Source organism: Callorhinchus milii, unplaced genomic scaffold (assembly GCF_018977255.1).
Source record: "Callorhinchus milii isolate IMCB2004 unplaced genomic scaffold, IMCB_Cmil_1.0 Scaffold4, whole genome shotgun sequence".
Taxonomy (NCBI): domain Eukaryota; kingdom Metazoa; phylum Chordata; class Chondrichthyes; order Chimaeriformes; family Callorhinchidae; genus Callorhinchus; species Callorhinchus milii.
This window is the reverse complement of record NW_024704745.1, coordinates 19197963-19225209: the sequence shown is the minus strand read 5'-3', so window position 1 is coordinate 19225209 and position 27247 is coordinate 19197963. Positions and strand designations below refer to the sequence as shown.

Genomic DNA, 27247 nt, shown 5'->3' with positions numbered 1-27247 from the left:
GTCCTGAGGGCCTCATTACCCTCACTGGGCCAGTAATGCATCCCTGAATAATCTGTCTGAGTCATCACCATGCACATGAAAGAATCAATAACACAGTTCCATTCTTCATGTTAAGATACAATTGTCCAACAGGAACGTGAAATGCAAATATGATAAAGACATGAACTATTTTGACACCAGCCTCCCCCATCATAATGTGCCAATAACAATACACAAGGGGGGCATTTTTGCTATTTTGGTGAGATTTGCAACGATGTATAACTGGGTCAGTCACCCCCTTTGAAAAGGCATTCAGAAAAAAAAACAGCATTCATTTAACAGCACGTTAAACTGTTCTTGCTAATGTGAGTCATTATTGCCATCAAGCGAATGATTTTGTAGATGGTACTGTTTCTATCAACTAAACTCATTTTATTAATTAATTTTCTAAATAAAATTGGTCATTCATTTCACAGCTGTTTGTGGGACATTGCCGTGTGCAAATTGGCTTCAGGTTCACCTACAAAACACAAAATTACTACATTTTGCAGTATATCCTGTTTTACAACATTCTCCTCATGTGAACAGCACTATACCAAATGTAAACATTATTATTAAGCAGTGAAAGTTTGTTTTCTGTAACCCCAATTTTCATTTTCCAAATTACAAATGAAAGCGCAGGATCTATAAGGAGTCAATTTGATCTTTGTAAAAATGTGCGGTTAATCCTTGAAAAGTGCCTGTGGCTAATTTTCACACAGCGTTTCCAGCTACACAAACAGTACTTGTGATCAGACAAAAGAACATTTAATGTGCAAATAACAAGATCCAGGAGAGGTGACAGGACATTTACAGAGCAACAGAGGCCCAACATTTTTAATTGTATTAAAATTTAACATTGTGCAACATTTTGGAATATTCTTAAATACAAACTTGCTTTGAAGCTGATTTTCCTCAAATCTTAGAAAGGGCTGTGAAAAAAACATCTTCCATGTGATATGTTTTTTTTGGCAATATTACAGCGTAAAAGGAATATGGAATACACTGAATATTGAAATTCCAGAGATATTCTGGACCCACTGCTCCATGTAGCAAATGACTGAAGTTCACAGTGCTGTTCCCTTCCATTCTGCTAAGTGTGCCTTTCTTTTTGCTATTGAACTTATAAACAACGAATCATATTTTATGCTTGTTAATTATTTTACATTTAAAATGTAATTTCACATTGGAATGTTAATTGACTAATTGGGCACATTCTGACATGCAAACAGTGGTATAGAAAGGCTGGCCCAAATATGAGTGGGAGGAAGCTGGTCTGGTTTCAAGCAGGAACCAAAGGGAGAAGGGATAAAGATATCTCCCAGGCTACTTCCCTGTCTGAAAAGTTCATTTGCTAGCAGGCTGTGAATATTGTTAACACTAGCAAAGAAGTGAAACTAAGCTTACATAAGATCAACAGTGGCAACAAGGAGACTAAGAATGTAAATGTCACCAGTGGTGGTGGTGGTGTCTCCTGAGGTTGGAGCTGAGGCATAGTAATGTCAGTGTAATGATCACTAAAGGATTTTCCTTAGTGACATCAGGCCATTTTCAGTCACTTGTTTTGCTCTTGTCAGCCTGGCTTAGTTTCTAGCTCTCACCTCTGGTTGTGGAGTCCGATTGCCATATACGCCCGTGTCCAGGCTGACACTGGGAGGCAGAACTTGGGGTGCATTCCTAGATACAATATTTCCCTAGGTCCTGCCTGCCTGTTCAAGGGGATGTTGGTAAACCCGTTAACATTATTCAAAAATAGAAAGGAGTTTCACCCATTGCCTTGACCAACAATCCTCCAAACAGATTTCCTCTTTCACTTCACTCCTTCTCATGACATCTTACTGATTGAAAAATGGCTGCTGCATTAGCCAACCCAAACACTCTCTACACTTGCAATAATTGTGTAACGTGCTTTTGTGACGTTTCTACACGATAAAACACTATGTACTAAAAGTCTCCTCTCTCTCTGTCCTCTCCCGTATGACGTTTGGATGGACTGCAGGACGCCATCATTAAACAAACAAAATCAGTCTGTATAAGCCATTGCTTTAGCAGGTTATTCATTCGGTTTTGTTTACCCCAAGCACAGGCTGCATTGACAGCCTTTTATAAATCATATATGCCAGTTTAGTCCCAGTGAGACAGACCTGAGAATGTACAGGACTCAGGTATATTTCCAGGTCTGGCTCCTCGGATACCACTCGGTGAAGCTGAATCGAGTTCCAGTTTAAACCCAGAATGGATCTTAAGGAGAGACAACATGAAAGAAATTGTGGACCCTCTAAAAGCTATTCAATTGTTGATCGAAACGTTTGGAATTTCCACTAACCTGCAAATAAAATTGATACAGGGCACCATTAATACACTTTCTCTCCTCCCCCCGCCAGTGAATGGGCATATTAAGAATTCTTTGGCTTTGGAACTATATTAGTGGGACGAAGAGGAGGTTTTAATTTGAATTAAAAGAACTGCTACAACTATGATGAGTCTCCAACTTTATATCTAAATTTCCCCTGTTTTCATGGATACAAAGTGTTTCTGAGTGTAATTTTAAATTGTTAATTATACATGCATTATAGTCACAAAATCACAACTTGTTTTGCTGACAATGTCAATGGGCGGGTTCTCTCTGTGAAATCAAACACATCTTAAAATGTGCACTTCCTTGCCTATTTCACAACTTGGAAAATGTACAGTACATAATTCCAATCTTGTTTTCTTTGCTTGCATAATAATGGAGGGATTTGCTAGCTGATTCGACACTTAATAAAGAAAGCACTGTGCCCAACCATGTCAGAATTCTGTAATTATCACAAATACAGAATAGTAAATGACCACAATTTATCCCTCATCTTTCTCTGAAACCGAGATATACACGTTTCTTTTAAATTTAAATTCGATATTAAAAAGTTGGTTACATGTTTAATTACAGCCTTTCTTCACGTCACTAAGCTAAGAAGTCTAGTAAACTGTGAGTATCACTTAATAGCAAAGCATAAGATGATAATAACAATAATAATTATTGTATTTGATATAGAACCTTGTCACATTGTCAAAATGTCTCAAAGTGCTTCAGAAGATTTACTGTAAAGTTGACTGTGTATTTTTAAGCGAATGCGACAGCCAACAATGGGATGGTGTTGTTGTACATTTCCTACACGACAACAACTTGCATTTATTTAGTGCTCTTTGTGTAGGATAGTGTCCTGTAATATAATATAGTACAACAAGTCCTATAGTATAGCATAATACTATGGTATAATAGATATCAGGAATCACTACCAGAGGTGTGAAAGTTTGCATCAAATTCATTGAGACGTGCACAAAATTAAAGATGCAGTATACTCTCTAAACCTGTGCGCACCTTAGGCATCAGGATTGATCCCCAGTTATCCTTCCTGCCCCACATCCAGTCCCTGGCCAGGACTGCTTTCCTCCACCTTCGCCACATTGCCCATCTCCAACAATCCTCACTCCACAAGCTGCTGAAACCCTTGGCCATGCCTTCATCACCTCTTGGCTGGACTACTATAACACCCTCCTCCCCTCCTCCACTATTCACAAAATCCAGCTCATCCAAAACTCTGCCGCCCGCATTCTCACCCGCACCCCAATTACCCCAGTCCTTGTCAAACTCCACTGGTTCCCTGTCACAGAGCGGATGAACTTCAAGATCTTCACCCTCGTGTTTAAATCCCTCCACGCCTTGGCACCCCGCCTATCTCTCCAACCTCCTCTCTCCTCACAGCACTACCCGCTGCTTCCTCTCTACTGGCTTCAGCCTCCTCCTTGTCCCTCGAATCCTTCGCTCCACCATCGGTGACCATGCCTTCAGCCACTACGAAGCAATGGAACTCCCTCCCTCAATCCCTTCACCTTGCCCCCTCTTTCCACATTTTCAGGTTGCGCCTGAAGACCTTCCTTTTTGACCATGCCTATGGTCACCTTCACCCTCCCCCTGACTCGGCCTTGGGCTCCGACATTGTGAAGCACGATGGGACCCCGCGCGGCGTGGAGGGTGCTGTATACATGCAAGTCGTTGTTGTTGTTGCATAAAGTCATTTCTAAATCCATTCAGAGCAAATCACAAGTTCTGGCCAAAATTAATACAACAGCTTAATGTTATGATAAAGAATGACGTAGTTTGATTTATCAACATAAGTTTCTAACTTATTTTATCAATGGAGCTGCCTGGAGGATGTAAATCTAGCCTGCTGGACCATTGTGTTTTTACACATGTCATATTATTCATGAACTCACTTAAAAAGTAGCAATTTTAGTTGCTTGCTAACCTATAAATCTTTATTGCAAACAAGGATTTAACAAAATATATGTCTACTGTCTTTTAATTGGAAAAGTGTGAGTGTTTTTTATAGGGTGATCAATCGACCAAAACAGGAAGTTAAAATTTTATAATCAATAATCTGTCCGGTGTGAGCAGATTTTAGTGATAAGGAAACGGATTGAAAATATGTTCCCTATGTTTACTCTTATGACTGACTGCACTCTATCTCACTTTTGTCACAGAGCATCTTGGTAGCCCTGACCGCAAAGTGGAATTGCCAGCTTCTGTGATCCATCTTGCCCAACAGAGGGTAAGACCTGAACTGGCAGCCCGTTTCCTCATCAGGCATCTCTTCCCAGACAGCGTGCTTCTCAGGAGTAATGTGTATGGGGCAATTCGAAAAGGAAAGGCTCCGCTTGATTGCAATAAGATAAATGCTGTTAGAGGTGAGCTTTGATCTTGCTGTTCATCACTTGCCGCAGCTTTTAAATCCAGAATATGATTCAGATTCATGGGTGTAAAATATTTTTTTTTTGCATACTTACAAAATGTTCCATTCCTCGCTGTGTGTCTGTGCAGAGCTTTAGAATTCATGAATTGGAGGCACATTCTCTCAACACTTGTGCTCTCAATAAACCACGATGAATCTATTACGCTATTATTAACTGTATCCAGAGTGCAATGATCTCCAAAAGTAAATAACTCGAGGGTTGCTCTACTCCATTGAACACATTTGTAGATCGTCAAGAAGTCACAGAATATCACTGTACCGAGAGGCCATCTCTTGCCACCTAACCTAATCCTCTTCTCCATCACACTCCCCAATCGCTGTAATATTCCATCTCTCCAAGCATTTACCTATTTCCCTTTTAAAAGCATTTATAGACTTCTGACAACTCTGTCTGTGAAGACTTATTTTTGTAACGTTCCCTCCGATTATTTTTTGTCTCCCAAATTTGGGTACTCTCATTACTGACTTGCGGACCAATGGAAATGATCTATCACGATTTACTTTATCATAATCTTTACAATCTTGAAGACTTCTACCAGCTGAGTCATCTTCTCAGCTCCTGGAAAAAAACACTAACTTCAGAAGTCTCTTCATAACTGAAACCCTCTCATTCCTGGTCACATCCTAGTAAATTGTACTCCACTTTTTCATTTAATGTAGCAGATTTGTTTCAGTAAACCTATAACTTACATGCAGTTTTAAAATCTAAAGAATATGATGTTACAAATGGGAAATTAAATATGATGCATTTATTTATAAGTGCAATATGGTAAATTCTCTGAAATTGCCCTTTAGAATATCTTCCTTCATGTTTTTGTCAGTTTCCAAAATGAAACCTTATTTATTGACTTTTATTCGGTTTCTGATTCAGCAAGCACATTTTAAAGCTTAGACGAAAACAGAAGTCGCTGGGAACACTTAGCAGGTCAGGCAGCATATATGGAGAGAGGAAAGTGAGTTAATGTTTCAGGTCGATAACCTTTCGTCAGAACTGAAAGTAACTGCAGTATTTTGCCTTTTGCCTGACAGTGTAAAGCTTAATTTATTTTCCCATTTATCTCTCCACATAAAATATTCTTTGGCAGTGCAGCCACTTTATCTCTGGTGGGTATAATGCTCTGGGCCATAGACCTCTTCCTCACCTCTCCTGAAGCAATTCTAAAAAATGCATCACCATCAACTGGGTAAATAGTTAATAATAACAATAGACTGACCGAAAGTGACTGTGCTCACCTATATTGGGATTTTCAAGTTTTGTTATTAACCTTGTTGCTGCACATTGCTGAATATTCTCTAACATCAGTTTTCCTCAGATCTGTTGCAGTTTGCAGCAACAGTTGGAATTTCACGTTGCGTGCCAAACTCAATGTTGCGCGTATCTGTACACCAACATGCACCCAAGAAAGGGTGAGAAATTCCTGGGTTTAGATTCAATAACTTTTAGAGCGTGTTGAATTTGGCATATTATTGAATTCAATCTTTGAAGTGAGTTTTTCTATTTCTTAAAAGAACTTACAGAAAATCAGCTTCAAAATTGAAGGCATTATGTAAGAACTTGCCAAATTCTGGACTCCCTGAAATGCTACATAAATAGCATAAATCTAGACCTAGGTGGAATCTCTCCCCAGTGGTGTTTTCCAATCATTAGAGAGTTACAGACACAATTTGCTGCTCTTACAGTGCAAGACCATTTTTGTACCGTAAAGAAAAAGGCTTACAGTGTTTGTAGTGATAATCTGGTCTTCAGTTTGTCATTATCCTGCTCATTTTTTTATATATAGTATTTGTTTGTGTTTTGCAAAGACGAGGCGATCCGCTCAGCTGCCTCTGCCCTTCCGTCTACTACCCAGTCCCCATCTCCCCCTCACACCTTGGCCCCTACCCATCCCTCCCTCCATGCACCTTCAAACCTGACTCCCAATCCTCTCTCACCACCACTATAACCCGCATGAAACCAACCATCTGCTCCCTCGACCACATCCCTATCCCTCTCCTTACCTCCCAGCTTCACCTCCTTGCCCCTCTACTCACAGACATCATAAACCTCTCCCTGTCCACCGGTACCATTTCAACCCCCCACCACCTTTAAAAACGGCTGTCATCACTCCTATCCTTAAAAAACCCTCCATGGACCCATTTCTGCTAACAAAGTACCGCCCCATCTCCAACCTCCCTTTCCTCTCCAAGGTCCTGGAACAAGCCATTGCTTCCCAGCTTCGCTCCTTCCTCTCCCGCCACTCCCTTCACGAACCCCTCCATTTGTGTTTCCGTGCCGCCCACAGCACAGAAACAGCTCTGGTCAAAGTGACAAATGACATTCTGTCCATCTGCGACCAGGGCTCCCTCTGCCACCTTGGCCTCTCTGCTGCCTTCAACACCGCTGACCACTCTATTACATTACAATTATAAGGTTGTGGTTGTTTGTCTTTTGCAAATGCAGTTCAACTGCCTGAATGCTCACCTAACATCTATACGTACAAACAATTGGGATATTACTATAAGTCAAATTATTGCCCCAAAAGGAAGCACTCCACAACTCCATCATAGTTGCTTATGTTGTAGCGATCAGAATTGTATGCAGTAGTCTGGGTGTAGCCTGACCAAAGCACTGTACAATTTGAGCATGACTTCTTGGCATTTGACCTCAGTTTATGAGTCCTGCATATATACTGCTTGTCTTTCACATTACTGCTGCTGGCAACTGCGGCGTAATGGAAGTGATGCTGTGGTCCCCATATCCAGAGAAGTACTTTCCTCATGCCTCCACCATCCCACACAGCAGATTTCGGGGCTGATTCATAGCTAGAAAATTAAAGTTGCGATTCCCAACTTAGAAAGAGCCACCGTGCATGAATGAGCGTGAATTTAATTGTGTTTTGAGGCTATGGGTGCACAGTTAGTTGTTTGGGTGTTGCAACCAACACTTTCCATTCCATTCTCCTGAGTCCTCAGGTAAGGTCCCAGCACCAGCAGCCAATAGGTTACATCTTATCAGCATGTCTCAAACCTCAAACAATTAGCAAGTGAAAGTCACATTTAATATCTGAGCAAGCAGATCTGCCACATTTTAGTCAACAGCACATTTTCTTTCTCCTTTTAAAAGGTATTCACCCTCGCCACATACATTATTAACACTGTGGCAGGCATGTTAGCCAGCTCCCCCCCCACCCCAACCTTTTCTTATATAAATGGACAGCTTGTGAATGGCCACCAGGAGGTGCTAAAGAGCATCGCAAGTTGATTCCTTTCCACTTCCCAGATATCCTCATGGCATTTGTCATGAGCTTTGAATGATTTCAGTAACTTCCTCTGAGAGAGTTTTGTCAGGTTTGTTAACATGCCTGGTTTAAATGATTTTAAGACACTGAACATTGGTATACATTTTCAAGTGGTTGATTTATAGCTTTTTTTGTGGTAATATTGCTATTCTGATGAGCATAGTTTTCCTTAAAGAAAAGCACATGATTTATTTGTATCTTTGCCTGGGTTGTTCTGTCTTGCTATGTGATTCGATCAACCCTCATTAAAATTTAACAGCAAAATCTAAGCCAAATAGAAAAAATAATTCTGACTACTTTCCATTTCCCCTCAGAATTCCTAATGGATGGTTTCCCAAGTTTTGACCTTGCAGAGGATGGCAAGGATTGGAAAGTGTGCGTTGATGCAATTAATGGCGTCATTCGTTGCCTCAGATACGAACTTAAGAAGACATCCCAAGGAAGGTCATTCCTTAAACATTATTCATCACCGTTCAAGGCTCAAAAATGACTGGAATAATATGCAATGTTTACAGGGCAGACTTGTGCTACAGATTGCGTAAGTGCTTATCAAGAGTAAGTTGTTCACCATTTTATAACTGGAGCCTTTATCTATATAACTGTTCAGGAAGAACAGTATTAAAGTGGGCAATCCATTGTTCACTAAATGATGGTTTCATTTACTTTCTTCAAGTTATACTGTATATCACATGGGCTATTCTGCCTTCCTGGGTTCCAATCTCACAAACATAACTGTGAAGCCCACTCACCATGTTATGAAACCTCTTTCCCCTGCTCCACTGTCATTTTGTTTTTGGAATGAAGAAAGTTTGATATAAAAAGTACCACAGAACCGTCACTGAGAACTCATCTGTTCAGGTAATAAAGTGACAAGGTGTAAAGTCCTGGGTTTGTGTTATGTTCTCACAACACAAATGTAGAAATTACTATTTTATTCTCAGCTCTCAGAACACAATCCGACAATACAACCTCACCCCCTTCACTCAGTTGCCCTGCATCCAGCTTTATACTTCCTGATACCCTTTTATTGGTTCTCAGTTAAATGGTCATTTCATCTTCAAGGTTTGCATGCAAACCAACAGTTTGTATATAGCCCTGTACAGTTATTAATGTTACGTAAATAACAGCTAATTGGAATGTATATCATCTTGACAATGTAGTGGAGCTCCTATATAATTAAATCTTACTTGCTGTGACCAAATGGTACAGTATCAGGAGTTTTACTGTGCTGAGAACTAACTGATTATGCTTCACTTGAAGTGCCAGCCAGACATTGAATTCGAGGCAGACAAAGCAGGCAGAGCTAGATAAACATTTACAGAGTAAGGTAACCTTTAACTCGAGGCAGCTGAAGAGAAAAGCACATTTGATGAAATATGTGTTGTAGAAAATCTAAATAATGGGTCGTCTCAGAAACATGAGGCAGCGATTTAAAAAAAAGAAAAGCTGGTTTAAGAAAAGTAACTCGAGGAGTAATATAAAACAGCTTTGAGGGGAAAAAAAAGAGACCTTTTGAACATAAATCACAAGCTTGAAGTTGACCAGAGTGCTGCTGATACAAACTTGTGAAGAGTTTTTTTCCCCCCCAAGCTGAAAATTCAATATGGTGAGAGATAAATTCATTACCAAAGGAGTTTCCTTCTGTTCAATTCTACACAAATGTGAATGAATTGATAGACCGGGGAGGCTGATTATTGGTACATTTACTGATCTTGGTGGGTGAACCAGTCTTCTTTTGGTTATAAAGGAAGGTGAGTGAATGTTAATACCTAGTTATGCTTTATTGTAAAAGTTCATCCAATAAATACAGTCTGCACAGGTGCGAAGGCAACAAAGGTCACAAACCCGAAAAGTCACAATATAATTAACCACCAGGGAGTTGAAGCCTTTGATGTAAAATTACCAAACAAGTAAAGCAGATAAAATTATGAAAGCAGATTCATCTGTAGATTTTAACCATTGGCCTTTTGATATTTTAATTCTAAGATATTTCTAATTTATTCAAAATGGGCATAAGACGGACAGATGAAGTTAGGTTAAAAGATCAGCCATGCTCTTATTGAATGGCGGGGCAGGCTTGAGGGGGCCAAATGGCCTACTCCTGCTCCTAATTCCTAGTTCCTATGTTCCTATTAGATTATTGTGGTCTAGGCACATCTATGAAGCCAGCTCAACCCCACGGAGACCCTGCACCATTGGATATCAAAGTACACGTAACTTTTAGACTTGCAATTAATGGGAGAAATTTTCATTTTAAAGCTGTTGATTTTTGCCTGAGTGTGAACGAAACCACTGGAACCTGGGTGTCCCCCTGATCGAAGCCTCCCCCACTGGCCACACCTTTCACCACACCCCAGCCGTCCAAACTGAAGCAGCGTCGGGGTAGCCCTCATCTCCCAAACTTCCCTCGCTCTATCCCCCTATTCCTCAGACTTCTTCCCCTCTTTTGAACATTTAACTCTGTATCATCCCTCCCTCTCCTTCAAGATCCTCCTTATTTATCATCCTCCCAAGCTGCCTGGTTCCTTCATTCCTGACATTTCCTCCCTCCTCTCATCCCTCTGTCTCTGCACTGAACACCTGCTCATAATGGGTGATGTCAACCTTCACCTAAACTCCTCTTGACCCACCTCCTCTTGACTTCACTAGTCTCTTCTCCACACCAAACCTCACCCTCCACATAAACTCCCCAGCCCAAACCGTGGCCACCTAGACATCTCCGACCTGTCCATCACAGACAAGCCCATCTCAGACCATTTCCTCATCTCCCTCGCATCCCGTATCCCCCTCCCCTCTTCCAAACCTTCCACCATCTTTTTCCTCCCTTGGAAAAAGCTTACCCCCTGTCAGTCCTTCACAAACTCCCTCTCTTCCTCGGATCTCTTCTCCTGTTGGCCTGCCACCTGCAGCGATTCTGATGCAGCCATCAATCTGCTAAAAGATTGGCTCTCTGCAACCTTCAACTCCCTTGCCCCCCTGAAATCCAGGGCTGCCTTTAAATCTACCTGCTTCCCCTCGTATAACAGTCAGCTCCGTGCCCTCAAAACGAAAACCCAAAGGCTCGAGCGCATATGGCACAAATCTGGCCTCGCAATCCACAGTTAGCTGTGGCTTTCGGGTCTGCACATCTATCACCTCTCCCTCTCACTGGTCGAAATCATTTTGGAGGCCAAAAACAACCCAAAGGCACTGTTCTCCATCATCAATCACCTCCTCCATGCACCCACCCAACCTCTCTCCATCCTCACCTGGAACGGCAAGCAAAAAGAGGTCCTAGACTTCTTTATGTCAAAGCTTGAAAACATCCACTTGGCTGCATCCTCCTCTCCTACTTCCCATTCCACAAACCTAAGACCGTCTACACCACCCCCTCCTTCCACCATGACCCAACCACTTCCCCTTCCCTGAACTCCTTTGCCCGATTACTACCCCCTCCCTCTCAACCACCATCTCCCAGATGAAGCTCACCACCTGCTGCCTCAACACCTCTAATGTCAAATGATTTCAAAATACTTCATTGTGATTGATGTCAAGTGTAGTAACTGTATACTCATTGTTTGATGAGGCAACCAATTTCCCACAGGAATGTTCTACAAGTAGCCATAAATTCAATATCCAATTTATCCAGAGGATTGTTGATCAGGACACCAAGTGAAACTCACTTCTCTTTTTAGCCAGTGCCACATGATGCTTTAACGTCCAGCCGAGCAGACGGGACATTTGGTTTAACTTTTCATCGACCGCCTGTCACCACACGTGTGAGCTGGAATCAAAGTCCCCACACAGGGATTGAACCCATAACCTCATGACCCAGAGTGGAGCATACCATCCATCGACTGAGATGATAATAAAATAATAATCTACTTAATATAGGGTATTATGTCGCTGAGACGTCTCAAAGCTCTTCATGGAATATACTGTAAAGTGGGTTGACTGTATATTTTGTGGGCAAGATGTGGCAGACAGTTGTGACATCAGGGTCCCACAGTGTAGTGAGTGACCAAGTTTGTTTTTATTTGGGGTATTGTTGGCCAGAACAGAGAGAAACACCCTTCTCGAATAGTGCCAAAGGTTCTTTAACATCCACTTGAACAGGCAGATGGGACCTCAGTTTGACATCTCATCCGAAGAACACCATCTTGGACAATGCAATGCCCCCCCCCACCCCAAAGCTACATTGGTGGGTCATCTTAGACTATGTGATTCCAAGGCCCAATGAGGGATTGAAACCCACAAGCTTCTGACACAGAGGTGAGAGTGGTACCACTGTACCTGGCTGACCGCAAACCTGCTGGCCTCTATCCGGACATTGGGTAAAGGCCCGAGCTCAAGAAGCTGGACTTCTCTGCTCATCAAGGGAACGCCCAGTAACCAGGAGCAGCTTGAGAAAAATGAAGTCTCTTCTTACAGCAATGTTAGGTCACAGTGTGGCTACGATGTGGGCGAGTAAGGAGTTAATGTGTGGAACACACTTTCTTGTGTGGAATATGCCCTACAGGTGCATGATTAACTTGGTGCTAACAGGTAGCAGAGGAGGTATAAAGAAAAGCACAGAGGCCAGAACAGTTTAGCTAGGTAGGACAGGCTGAACATTGTGCTTGCATTGAAATTCTTTGGAAGAGGATTACTTGGAGTCAAGGGAATGGTGCAGATTGTGGAATAGTTTTTGTTGGCAGGTCATTTGTGGTTTGAGGTGTTGTGACTGAGTTTTCATGTGGTTTTTATGCTGAGACTGTTGAACAGGCAGGTAGCAAAAACTGAAATAGTTTGGGCTTGCTTGGAGATCTTGTACATGTTTGATGAGTATGGAAAGTGGGTTTATTGATGGCTGTTTTATGTTGAGGAAGTTTTGGGGGAAACTAAATGTCTAAGGGAAATTAAAGTGGCTGAGGATAAAGGCAACATTCAACTGTCTCTACAAAAGCTTCTAGAAGGCAGCAATGTTAAAATTCTTCAGAGAGGAAGTGTTTTTTTGATGTTCTCCAGACAGGAAAGGTGCCAAGTAAATTGTTGCATCTTATTGGAGTTGGGTCAGCAGCTGAGTGGTTCTTGGATAAAAGGCTATTTTATTCACACATTGTATTGAGCTTTATTCAGACAATTGATGTTGTGGAGAGAGAGATAGGAACATCTTAACACACCATGAAACTCTAAATTTAATGAAAATTAAGATTTCTGTATTGAACAGAGGCTCCTTAAAACCCATGTGGCTCTATGGCCAGTTCCACCTTCCATTATTTAGGAGCTGGCATTGCAGCCATGTGGGTTTAGATGAAGGAGCAGAATTACAATTGGCTTTTACGCGCCAAGCTGGTGGTGCACATTCTGAAGCAATTCCCAAATTTGTTGAGGAAATGGCATCCAATTGCCAGAACAAGTTATTCTGCAAAAGGAATTAATGGCTCATATCCTGGTCAGCTCATCCAGCTCTGGTCTGTTCCATGTCCCCCACCTGGCCAGCCCTGCACCTCTATCGGTGGTGAGGCCTTAAGCCTCTCTGCCCCCAACTCCTTGGAACTCCATTTCCACTGTCTATTTGCCTTGTGCCCATCTCAAGGCTGTGCTTTGGCTGACTCATACTCCTTCCCTCCTGATCCCGCTCTCAAGTCCTGCCTGAAAAACTTCCTGTTCAACTGTGCTTATAGCTCCTCCTGGCTCAAAGTCAGGCTTCACCACTGTTAAGCGCTCTGAGAGGCTATCCTGGGTGGAGGGCACTGTGCAGGTTGTTGGGTCCAAATCCCTAACTCTCCAGCAGCTTGGGATGTCCTCTTGACGTGAAAGGTGTTATACAAATGTAACTTGTTATTGTTGAAGTGAAGCTTGGAAATGAGAGAAATGACCCAAGCTCAGGGCTGCTGAAGCCAATTGTTGTGCTCTGCTTATAATTATTATCTCATTGCAACCAGGAGGGTTACTCCCTGATCCTGTCACACCTTGAATTGGTGAAAACAAAGGCGACTGATGCTGATGAAATGGCCAGTGTCCAAGGGAACCCATTGAAGATGATTTGAGCATTCAGGTGCATGACCCTTCGTGATCTCACTGGTATTAATTTTGTGAGTTTTTATTGTTCAAAGGGGAAGGGTCCTTATTCATGTACTTTAGCTTTGAAACTGTTGAGCAGCCACCAGAACATTAGTTAACGTTTAGCTCATTATCTACATTCCCTTTGTCTACATGTGTAAAGTAGGTGCAGGCCAGCAAGATACTGACAAAACTTTTGCGTGCAGGAGTGAGAGCTTGCTGCTGCTGTGGTTTAATGTTCTGCTCACTGAACCGCATCTTTACCCAGGTCCTGTTCATACACACAACTTCATACATGTGCACAAGAGGCTTCCAGGTAACATTGTTGTATGATTGGATGTGTTCTCGTATTTCTGTCTCACTTCTCCCTACAAAATTTGTGAATTATGTTTATTGTTAATTTTCCTGTTGACTAATTTTGAATCATTTTTGTTCAACGTCAACTTAAATGAGGGGACCTAGGTTTGATTCCCAGCAGGGTGAAATCTTAGGCAAGTTTCCTTACTCCATTCTGCCTTGGTCAACTTGGCAGTTAGTTGATTGCTCTTCTGGAGTTAATAATCCTTTCATTAAGTCACTCAATCCACAACTGTTTGTTAGCCAGTCCTAGGGATCTTCAGCTTGATGGTAAGTTTGCTTCTCTATTAAGGGTCACTGATGTACTTCTTCACATCAGCATTGTGGTCACATTGCTTGCGCACAATATTTTTTTCAATTTAGTGCAGAGGTACCTGATCTTGCAGTATTGTGCCAATTGGCTCAAGGTTGCACTTTATGTTCTGAATCCAAATCAGGATATCACTTCCAATGGACAAACTCAGTTACATTCCTAAATATATATTATTGGTCAACATCATTAGTGGTACATGTCTCATTGTCTGTACCACTCAATGCACAAGTTGTTTTCACATTCAGTGATGTGTCACATTTCCAGAGATGATCTAATTACTTGTGAGATATTTTCTAATAATTTGGTCAGCAGACTACTATAGTATGCAATTGGCAGCCATATTTTACTCATAGTATTCTGTGAAGCACTTTGAGATAAGGATTCATCGATAAATGGACCTCATCAATGTTTGCATACAAAGTATTACACCAAGGATTATTCAGTCTGTTTCATTTCTACTTATTCAGGGAATTGATGCCTAGCATTTGGAAATGATCAGGTGGATGAAGAGGCAGCAAGGATTTGAATATTTCTCACGTGGCAATCATCAAGTTCATTGTTTTTTATATTCTTTCAGCTTTGCCAAGGCACCAACATGTGTCCAGAAAACAAAGGTCTCAACTGCAAGACATTCTGGGTAGACATGAGGAAGGTGTGTCTCTGCATTTAACTTGAAATACAAACTAGTTTATGTTCATATTTAAGTGTGGTTGGCCCCAAATGAGGCCAACCACACTTAACAGGTTTTTGCCTTTTTATTCACAAGGTCCTTATTTAACTTCTGCATCTCTAAACAATAACCCAGGATCTTGCCCTTGTTTCCCCCTGCAATAACACATTCTGCAGGTCGCTTGGATATGAATCTAGATGGGGTGCACGCTAAAAATAGTAAGAAGGCCATTACACAAACATGGGGTACATTTCTAGAAGACTAAATACTTGGAAAACATTTTTCTGCCTGATCAGCGTACACAAAAAGTAGTCAGGCATTGTAGTTCCTTTCTAGAGGTGTAGGGAAGTTATGGTGAACATATCAAAACCTTGGAATACCATCTGCAATTGTGGTCTCCCACATTGTATAAGCACTGGAGAATATGCAAAGTACAATGCCAGAACAACAAGCATAGACTTTTTTTCTCTTGAGAGGGGTGACCTGATAGAATTATTTCACAATCCTGAAAGGTTTTGATACAGAACATATTTCCACTTGTGGGGACACCAAAACCAGGGCCATAAATATAAAATAGTCATCAACAAAACAAATGCGGGAAATCAGAAAAACATCTTTGCCTGGAACTTGCTGCCACAAGGAATAGTTGAGGCAAATAGCATAGATGCATTTAAGGGAAAGCTAGATAAGTACTTGAAGGAACAGCAGATTATGCTGATAGGTTTAGTAGAGGAAGGGCAGGAGGAGCCTCATGTGGACTATAAACACCAACATATGCCTGTTTCTGTGCTATTTATTCTATGTAATTTAATGTAAAAAGACTTGCAGCCCAAATCTTAAACAAAAATACTCCCAAAACAGCAAGCCTCTTATGTTGTCAGCTTTTTCTCAACTCCCGTTCCTCTCCTGCTTTCCATTCTACACAGTGTAGCCACCTTTCACCCCTGCCTTTTCAAGTGGACCAGGGTCCCTCACCTTCCAAACCACCCCAAAAGGTCATTCTTCTGCCTAAACAACCAAAACATCTAGAAACACAGCTTTTCCCCCTCAACCAACTTTACTCCAGGAAAACAAACCATTCACAAGATGCTGACTTTTGCCAGGGAGAGTCCACGCAGCTATGGGAGGTTCCCTCCTGCAACAAGTCTCCTGAGTTCCCTGCCAGCTGATAGACATCACTCACCATCACAGCAGGTCACTTACAGGCAAAAGCTCAAGAGGATTGTTTGGCCCAGTGGAAAACTGGAAAGATACTCCAGCCAAAGCACAGAGATTCCAGTGACTATTCTTTTAGCAGCTCAGACTACACTAACCAAACCAATCTGAGTCCCATTCCCAGTGTCTTTTTATACTTTCTGTCTTTCTCTCATTGGCTCTTTCTTAATTGCCTTTTACTTCTTAAAGAACAATCATGCAAATAATGTTGCGTTTCATTAGAAAAATAGGAAAAAAATCAAGACAAACCTCAATCGGACATAGCAGCTGAATATAAACATTACAGCAACATTTTATTCCAATATTATAATAGTAAGAATAGGACTGTGATTTGGCCCATTTATCCTGCTCCACCACCACGTCTTTAACTACTCAATTTCCTCCTTTTTCCATATATTGTAACAAGTTCCTCACCTTGTAGCATTTCATCACTCTTATGAACCCTGAAACAACTCTGTTCCATCTGTGGACTATGAGGCTGTTTGTTATTTCATCATTTTATGACTTCATAAACAAAACGTTCTGGACTCTCCTTTCCCAGCTTTAGCTTCAATGTTAAGATTTGCCTCTTGTCCTGGATTCCTCAAGCAGACCAGACTCATTCTCCATTTACAGTAGAACACCAGTCTTGTGTAAAGCATTCATGATAACTCTTCGCCCACATCAACCAAAACAATAGCTTGTACATACTCAAGACTAAATTGGCTGCAAATGAATCTGCAGTTGAATCTGTTGATTTGAATTAACTTTTATCCCCTGAAAAATTACAGAGAAACAAGCGAATAACTTAAAAGTTACAGATTTGATAGCATTCCTGTTTATGACACCTCACTTAAGCAAATGCCTGTCATTATACTTCACATTTGATTATTGTGAAGCTCTTTAGGATGTTGGGACACAATAATAATTTAAAAAATGATAATACAAATAAGGTGCTTTAAACAACAATAACAAAATTTGTAAAACGCCATCCACATCGGGAGGACGTCCCAAGGTGCTGGATAGACAGAGTTACAGACCCGAGCTGGGGGTTGGGGTTGTGGAGGGCAGAGGGGGAAGCCGGGAGATCGAAGGCATGGCCAAAGAGATGGGTGTTCAAGGTGGCGAGGGAGGGTGTGAGGTGGAGGGACTGCGGGATGGAGTTCCAGAGGGTGGGTGCAGAGTGACGAAAGGCCTGCCCGCCAATAGTGGGGCGAGCGAGGCGGAAAGGTGAAGCAGGCCAGAGCCCACTGAGCGGAGGGAGTGAACAGGATGGCAGGGGGTTAGGAGGTCAGAGAGGTAGTGGGGAGGAAGACTGTGGAGAGCTTTGGAGGTGAGGACCAGGATCTTGAACTGTATCCTCTGAATTTCGGGGAACCAGTGGAGTTGGGCAAGGATGGGGTTGATAGGTTCGCAGAGCCTGGTGCGGGAGAGGACATGGGCTGCAGAGTTCTGGATGATCTGCAGCCTGTGGAGGGAGGAGTTGGGGAGGACAACAAGCAGGGAGTTTGCATAGTCGAGGCTCGATATAATGAAAGCATGTATGAGGGTTCCGGAGGCCTGCGGTGTGAGACAGTGGCGGAACCGGGTGACGTTGCAGTGGTGGGGGAAGGCAGAGCGGGTCATGGTGCAGATGTGGGGTAGAAAGGATAGTTAACAACAACAACAACAAGATTCCATTTATAGAGCGCCTTTCACGTCAGGAGGACGTCCCAAGGCGCTGAAACAAACAAACAAACAAACAAGACCCCAAGGTTCTGGACTGCCTCAGTGAGGTGGAGTGTGCAACCATGGATGGTGATGCTGTCAGCGCCTGAGGTGAGGAGGCTCTAACAGGAGCCAATCAGGAGAGCCTCGGTCTTGTGGAGGTTCAACTGAAGAAAGTTAGTTCTCATCCAGGACTTGATGTCTGACAGACATTCTATCAGGACAGCAGTTATCCTTGAGTCAAGAGTGGAGGCAGAGAGATAGAGTTGGGTGTCATCCGCATACATATGGAAGTTGACCCCATGTCTGCAGATGATGTCAGAGAGAACATATAGATATTGAAGAGGAGGGGACCAAGGACAGAGCCCCGAGGAACACTGCACGAGACAGTCTGGTGGCTAGAGAAGAAACTGTTTGTGGAGATGATGTGAGAGGTACAATCTGAACCATTCAAGGACAGAGCCGTGAAGGTTGAGGTGAGTGGAGAGGCGGTGGATGAAGATAGAGTGGTCAGCAGTGTCGAAGGCAGCAGAGAGATCAAGGAGGCAGAGGGAGCCCTGGTCGCAGCCTGACAGAATGTCATTTGTCACTTTGACCAGGGCTGTTTCTGTGCTGTGGGCGGCACAGAAACCTGATTGGAGGGGTTCGTGAAGGGAATAGCGGGAGAGGAAGGAGCAAAGCTGGGAAGCAATGACTCATTCCAGAACCTTGGAGAAGAAAGGGAGGTTGGAGATGGGGTGGTAGTTAGGGAGTAGAGATAGGTCCAGGGAGGGTTTTTTAAGGATAGGAGTGATGACACTGTTTTTTAATGGGGTTGGAACAGAGGACAGGGAGAGGTTTATGGTGTCAGTGAGTAGAGGGGCAAGGAGGTGGAGCTGGGAGGTAAGGAGAGGGGTAGGAATGGGGTCGAGGGAGCAGGTGGTCGGTTTCATACGGGTTATGGTGGTGATGAGAGAGGAGGGGAGACAGGTTCATAGATGTGGAGGGAGGGATGAGTAGGGGCCGGGGTGGGAGGAGAAGATGGCGAGCGGGTAGTAGATGCAGTGGGAGAGACAGCTGAGTGAATTCCCTCGACTTTGGATTTGAGGAAGTCCAGCATCGCCTTGCAGTTGGCATTTGAGGTGAGGATTGCAATAAAATATTGCAATCTTTTTCCTTCAATTTATTAATAAAATCTTTAGTCTGCAACTCTGCTTATTTATTCTAGACATCTCAATTTACAAAGCCTCAGCAACACGTTTTAGAACCTGGCCTGGGGATGACTTGATAAACTAAATCCACATTCCATTACTGCAACAATACAATTAAACTATTTACATTTATTCGGTGCCTTTCATGTCAGGAGAGCATGTCAAAGCTCTTGACAAGGCACTGCGCTTTTTAGCAGAGTTATTGTCGTAGCTACAATGAAGGTTTGACAATCATAATATGATCACCTAGAAGTTACGACAACCAATAGCAACCACATTGAAAGTGTGACCCGCTTGTCGATTACAAAGCTAAAAACTGGATCGCAAACATCCCTCTCCGTGCCAACAAAAAGAATTGTTCTTTTTCAGTGAGTCCGGAGAAGACTCTTCATTTTCTTGCTTCAAGAATGTGACAAGTGGTCACATTCTTTGAAAGTTACAAATCACCAGGACAGGCACCACATGTATAAATGCTTTTTAGCCCTTTAAAGTTCCTTTAAAACCACTGTAAAAACTGCATTTTCCAGGAAGACATGAGACTTAGAGGTTGAAGCAATGTTAAATGCACGTGTTGCTAATTTACAGTACCTGAGGCACACTGGAACGTGCTAACACAGTTGGATAATGAAAGAGTTAGAAGAATTATATTATTTATTAAAATCCAAGGCAAAATGAAAATAGTAGAAAAGAGTTATCAAATTATCCTCTAACCTTTTTCTTTAAAAAGTAATAATAATCCTTCCACTTGATATAGTGCCTTACACAACAGGAGGATATTTCAAAGCACTTCGCAGGATTCACTGTAAATTGTAGTGGTTGTATATTTCTAGGTGCATGCAGCAGCCGATTTGTACACAGTCATGTCCCATAAACAGCCATGAAGTGAATGATCAATTCTATCTTGGGGATTGTTTTCCAGGACCCCAGAAGAAACCACTTTCTCTCTTTGAGTAGTGCTGTGGGATCTTTGACATCCACCTGGACAGGCAGACATTACCTTGTTTTTAATGTCTCATCCAAAGGACACCAATTCCAACAATGCAGCACTCCCCCAGCACTGCACTGGAGTGTCAAGTTGGATGACATTAGTTTAACCATACATTAAAACAGAGGTATTAGTACAGTCAGGTTTTCTGTTCTATTGTACTCCTAGCTTCTGCTTAGCTCCAAATTAAGTCAGTGTATTGGGATATGCTTTGTACAGTCAGCAAATACAAAGTACAAATATGATCCTGAGCTTNAAAAAAAGTTGGATCATTGCAGTTCTGCTTACGTTCTGGACACACAGCTGAAGAACTTACTCCCTCCCTGATCCACCTTTAATTTTGTTGCAGAGGTGAGAACAGCCACCATTCTTATAGCTGCACTCATTAACATCGGCAATTTTAATAGAGAACCATTACTTCAAAAGGAAACCACTTTTCAGGACGTGTAGAAAACATGAATTTCTATTATCATAATAATAATTTGCATTTGATATTGCGCCTTATCACGTCTTCGAGACGTCTCAAAGTGCTTCACAGAATATACTGTAAAGTGAATTGACTGTGTATTTTGTGGGCAACACGCGGCAGCCAATTGCACACAGCAGTGTCCCACAAACAGTTGTGGATTGAAAGACCAAATTATTATTTGAAGAGGAGTTGAAAATATGTTACGAGCAATTAGATCATCTAACCTGTTTGTGAGACACTGCTGAATGCAATTGGTGACGAAGGCACAATCGAAGAGAAAGGTCTTTAGACAGGCAAGAGAAGGAGTCAGGCAGAGGGATGTGTGGGGGCAGAGATGCTGATTGCTCGATCGCCAATGGTGGGGTGGGAAGTTCGGGGGAATTGAAGCAGGCCAGTGTCCACCAAGCAGACGGAGCGGACAGGCTGATATGGGGTTAGGAGGTCGGAGAAATAGGGGTAACCTTAACTGCCTTTCTTCCAGTGCATTGGAGTCTGTGTTTTGTGATCGTACCTCGCGCTCCCATCACTCTCTGTGCAGGCTCAGCAACGGGAATATTCTGAACATACACTGAACTCTCTTAGTCGCCATCCCCATGATGGTTCAGAGTTTCTCCAGCAAGTAGCTGAGAAATACAGACATAGTAGGTCTCAGGACCAGGAGTTAGATGCCAACTACAAATCCATTTTTGTCATTTACTTTAATCCAGGGAGAGATACCATCTCCCATCCACCGCCTCCTATTTATCCAATTTTACAATGATACAATTGTGCAGATATATAATTTTCTTATTTAAAAGAGGGGGAAGGGGAAGAGGATCGGCTATAAGCAATGTAGTGCGACCGACCTGCGAGAGACCAGTCTGTCAATACTTCCAACTTAAGTCAAAGGCGAGGAGCAGGGAGCAGACCTGCTAGAGATACCGTCGCACAAGGCTGGCGAGGTGGAGAAGTGGACTTGGGAGGAACAACCCCCAACGATCGGCAATCTGAAAAGGCGGACCTGGGAGAGACGGGGGTGGTTCTGAAAAGCGGACCAGGTAGAAGCAACCACTGGCCTCTCAACGCCTCTGTGTGAGTCAGGTCTGACATTGAAGACACGTCTCTAGGAAGTGACTGCAAAACAGTTTGTTTCCAAACTGAGACTCAATGGGCAGAATGGCCCCCATCCTCTTACACTGTAAATTTCTATGATACTAATTTGAAAACGTTTGAAATGTTATTTTCCAAAAGTGTACTTGAAAACAGTGCACTCAATTTTGGTTTTCACAACACGATTCATTTTATCAAAAGACTTTAATTTCTTATGATCTTCCATTAAAGCTTCTAAAACAGTCTTCGATCATTTTAAATTAACACCAAAAATGAGAGGCTTTCAGAATCCCAAATTAAACTGATTAATCCTACCAAACAAACCACCTCCACTTGGTCTCTTCACACGGTTTCTCCTCCCGCCCCAACCCGGTCACCTGTACCCCAGGGCTCCATCCTTGGCTCCCTCCTCTTCCTCATCTTATATGCTCCTTCTTGTGGTGTTGTCCGCAAACATAGGGTAAACTTCTACATGTATGCAGATGACACGCAAATCTACTTCTCTTCCAGCTGTAAGATCTGCTGATGTTCTTTCGGCTTCTCTGACAGACATCAGGTCCTGGATGAGTGCAACAAAATATGGACGAGACAGAAGCCATACTCCTTGGCTGCCGTCAACATCTTCTATCCTGCAGCTCTGACCTCCTCGGCCTCCCCGGCCTATCCCTCAGACTCATCAAACCCGTGTGCAATCTAGGCGTCACCTTCGACCCACAGCTGTCCTTCCTACCCCACATCTGGCCCCTGACCAAGACCGCCTTCTCCACCTCCGCCGCATCGCCCACCTCTGACTGCACCTTACCCCAGACGCACCCAAAACACTCGTATATGTGTTCGTCACCTCCCGCCTGTGCGTGGGTTGTCTGTGACTGCTGGCTGCAGTTCCTCTCTATAATCAAATTCGGCCAGTCGCCAAGTGAGCAGCAGAAAATCCAACCCCTCTGGGAGCAACTACAATACTGACAGTGTCAAACTATCTGCAGATTAAGGGCCAACACATTTCATGGCAGATTGGTTCCAACCATCAAACCACTCCAATGCCCGGCCTGCAAAACCGCTCATTTTCAGAGAGTTTGAAATAGTAAAGGTAAATAAAGTATGTTTACAACTGCACAAGTTTTTGAGGGGTTGTTTTATGGCTCATCTCATCAAATCATGGAGAGTGTTTTGTTTAAAACTGTACATTATGCATTACTTCTCATGCATGGATATGCATATCTTTTGAGTATCAAGTTGAGTTTATTAAATGCAATGGAAAGTGCAGCAAAAAAATGATAAAAACAACACTTCTGAAACATGTCTTTCTCTTCATTTTAGCGTTTTTTGGCACAGACTAATTTAAGCAGGATTTAAGAAGGAATGGTGGAAACAATTTTAGTAACTAGCACACTTTGGAATAAACACAGTAAAATCTAGATTTTGTGTCCTGGCCAATAGTCCCCCAAATAAAACTGTTCATTCATTTCATGGCTGTTTATGGGGATCCAAACTGATCCAAACTCCGCTGCCCACTTATTCACTCATACTAAACTCTGCACCCCCCTCACACTGGTTCTAGCCAGGCTCCATATTGCCGATTGGATCAATTTCAAGATCCTCACACTCGTTTTCAAATCTCTTCATGTCCTGGCGCCTCCCTCCCTCTCCGGCCTGCTTACACCCAACACACAACCCACTGCCTCGGCTTGCCTGGCTCCGGCCTTCTGCATGTCCCTCGTGTCCTCCGTTCCACCATTGGTGACCACGCTTTCAGCCACTACGCCCCGAAACTCTGGAACACTCTTCCTCTATCCCTTTGCTTTGCCCCTTCCTTCCCCATCTTCAGGTTGGCTTGAAGATCTTCCTATTCGACCGTGCCTACCGTCACCTCCCCCCGGCTCCACCACTGTAAAGCGCTCTAGAACGCTACCCTGTGTGAGGGCAGCTATATAAACGCAAGTTGTTGTGTTGCTACTTGCAAATTGCAAATTGGCTGCCATAATCAACCAACAAGGACCTTCACTTTACAATGCATCCTGTGAAGCACTTTAAGGCATCCCCCGACGTGAAAGGTATAATATCAAATTTAAGAATTGTTATTATTTTACCATGATCTTGTTATTTGAAAAGATGCACACATTAACATAGCACAGCTTGATCTTCTGTCATTCTATTTAATAATATCAGTTGTTGCTTACATTTGTGGTTGACCCTAGAATTTTTTAGACAAATAGTGCATTTACAAACCAAATGTTTAAAATGTGTTTTTAACAATTTTCTATGTAAAATTTCAAAGTCTGCTGTTGAGTTTGCCTTTTGACACATAATGGTTCAAACATAAACCTATTTGAATTAGCCTAATTATATCCTGTTCACAACTACTCATCACCATTAAGCCCACCAACCTCACCCTAGCCCTGGTCTCTTACCAACTGTCTTCCCGATATTTTTGTGTGAACTGACACATTGCAAATACCCAAGTTCTAATACAGAGAAATGAACTCCTGTTACTCTAATGAAGTTTTCGCAGTATAATTATTGCCGTTTAATACTCCCTAATTAAGATTTTATTTATTTTTCAAGATTATTTGAAGTAATCCTGGTTTACCAGGTATGCAATTGCACACCTTATCATTGTATAAGAAGTTGCGGGCTTTTTTCTGGCTTTTTTCCTCACCAACTTTCTCAGCCCTTCTCATCTGAAGGCAATTAATTCCCCTGTCCTTCACCCAGAATGTGATACCACAGGCTCTGGTCACCCTCTGATACCTCGCCCAAGTGGCCATTATTAACGTCTGAACTTTGACAGTGAGTATCGGCAGGCTTTTCGATCACATGGGACATTGCAGCTGAGTACATTCCAGTCTTCAACCGGCATCCAACACATTGTGGGAGGGCTCACTAGTTAGAGATCAGGAGCAGGAATCTTGACTGTTTTTACTCTTCTTAACCTGGGGGCACTGAAGCCAACTATAGGGATGGCCCGGCTGACATGAGCTAACTCAAGTTAGATCTGGGATCAAATCCGGCATCTTCTGAGTTGTTATTACTCAGGTACACACTGAATAAACTTGCTGAGTGCTATTGGCAAACTAGAATTTTCTTGTAAATCTCAATTTTATAATTGTCTTGATAATCAAAGACATAATTTTCTTTCATACATTAGTTTCCAGTTTCTCTTTCAAGTTGGTGTACAAAAGAAAACATGACATGCCAATGCTCAAAATTTCTGCACATATCCTATTAGATTTCTTTCATGTTTTGGAAATGGACGGTTTATTTGATTACAATGTTTACTGGGTAAACCTCTTTTAAGCCTGACAGTTTATTTAGGAATACACCCAAATTGGCAAATACTATACTATATTCTCTTTAAACCTTTGCTGTCCATTTCAAAGCAACCATATTTAACACAGTTAATCATATTTATCCAACATCAGCCCACTGTAAATGAATCTGTCGAAATGCAGACATGACTGGTTCATTTTAAAATAAATGTTCCTTTGTCAAGTTGTCAAATAGGTCAGTACAGTTTTAAGGTTGAGTTATCCTCTTTTTTGGCCAATTCAGAGCTATCCTCTGTGCTGAATGTACAGTGGATCCTGTCTTTAAAAGGCTGTTGCTATAATGGCCTTATTGATGTCAACAATAAATGAAAGCCTAAGCCTTTGACCTGCATTGAAAGACCATTAATTTAGTTTCTTAGGAGTTCATTTCAATGTAACATATATTAACAAAATAACACACATTTCCTCGAAAATATAAAAATTATACTTGAGAGCGCAGTTTGCAAAACGTTCAACTAATAAAGAGGTTCACATGACATGAACAGCCAAATGTGCAACATTCAAAAGATGGATTGAAACTATCATCCTAAACCCTAAAATTAGATTATAAACTTGAACTCTATGCTGTAGTATTCGTTATATTTTATAATGTGTTTCATTTGTAAAGGTTCGGGGTTGTTCATTTTTAATCCTTGGAAGGTCATTGATTCTGCAGTTGATTACAGGGGAATTCTATTTATACATGTAGAATAATAAACACTAGGGAGAGAGTTACAAGGCAGTAATTCTATTTCAGTGTTGAGCTGATGTCATAAAATGTCACCTGGCCTCAGAGATCGCTGCCTCAAACTCAGCTCGTAGCATTCATTACTAATTGTCATTATCAATAACATTCACCAGTAAAGTCACTGTACATTAATAGCATTTGGCAACAAGTCACCAGCAAGTTCTCTGCTTCTATTTGTTATTTATTCATTTAAATAGTTTATGTTCTTACTCAGAATGGAGTTACGGGTGGTTGGCTGTCGCTGGAGAAGATTGATGTCTGGTAACTTTGCAGTAGCATTGGAAAGATAAACATTATGTATACATAATGTTAGTTTAAGTGCATAACAGCTGTTGAGGCTTGACCTGAGGAAAAGAGGACTTACCGAAAAAAAAACTTGACTACTGTCGAATGGCTATTGCAGAGCCACCTGACTTGGTTTCTTTCTTTCTTTAAAATAATTTCATGTCTTTTGAACATAAATACATTGCCTGAATTTTATGAGTTTTGACTCTTTTTCCTATGCCTTGACTGACAATCGGAACCCGGTTCCGGTTGTTAGTCCATTAGCGGGTTGCTTTTCGAGAAACTATTTCCTCTGGTAGGGGAATCCAGAACAAGGGGGCATAATCTTAAAAATTAGAGCTATACCATTTAGGAGTGAAATTAAGAGGAATTTTTCACCCAAAGGGTAGTGGAAATCTGGAACTCCTGCCCCCCAAAAGGTGGTGGTTGCTGGATCCATTCAAATTTTCAAGACGGAGGTAGATAGATATTTTTTAGGTCAGGGTATTAATGGATACGAGTAACTGAACCTGAGGTACAGATCAGCCATCATCTTATAAAATGGCAAAACAGGCTCGAGGGCTGAATAACCTACTCCTGTTTCTATGTTTCTATGACGGTTTGTGAGACACTGCCGTGCGAAATTGGCTGCTGCGTTTCACCCACAAAACACACAGTCAATTTATTTTACAATATATTCTCTGAAGCACTCTGAGATGTTTCAACAACGTGATAACGGGCTATATCAAATGCAAGGATTATTGTTATTATTATTAATAGCTTTTTTTTCCCTGTGCTCTGCCTTGTAGGGTTTCTGCAATATGATTCAATTACTATTACATT

At 42.0% G+C, this 27247-nt stretch overlaps 1 protein-coding gene across 1 annotated transcript in view; it reads left to right on the top strand.

The window, feature by feature from the left end:
* LOC103177495 overlaps positions 1 to 9290 on the top strand; it is a 54633-nt gene extending 45343 nt beyond the window's left edge. The window contains exons 11-12 of the mRNA XM_042334368.1: positions 4543 to 4746; positions 8404 to 9290. Of these exons, the coding sequence (XP_042190302.1) occupies positions 4543 to 4746; positions 8404 to 8579 (380 nt within the window). The 3' untranslated portion in view covers positions 8580 to 9290. The remainder of the gene's footprint in view (positions 1 to 4542; positions 4747 to 8403) is intronic.
* The last annotated feature ends 17957 nt before the right edge of the window (positions 9291 to 27247 follow it).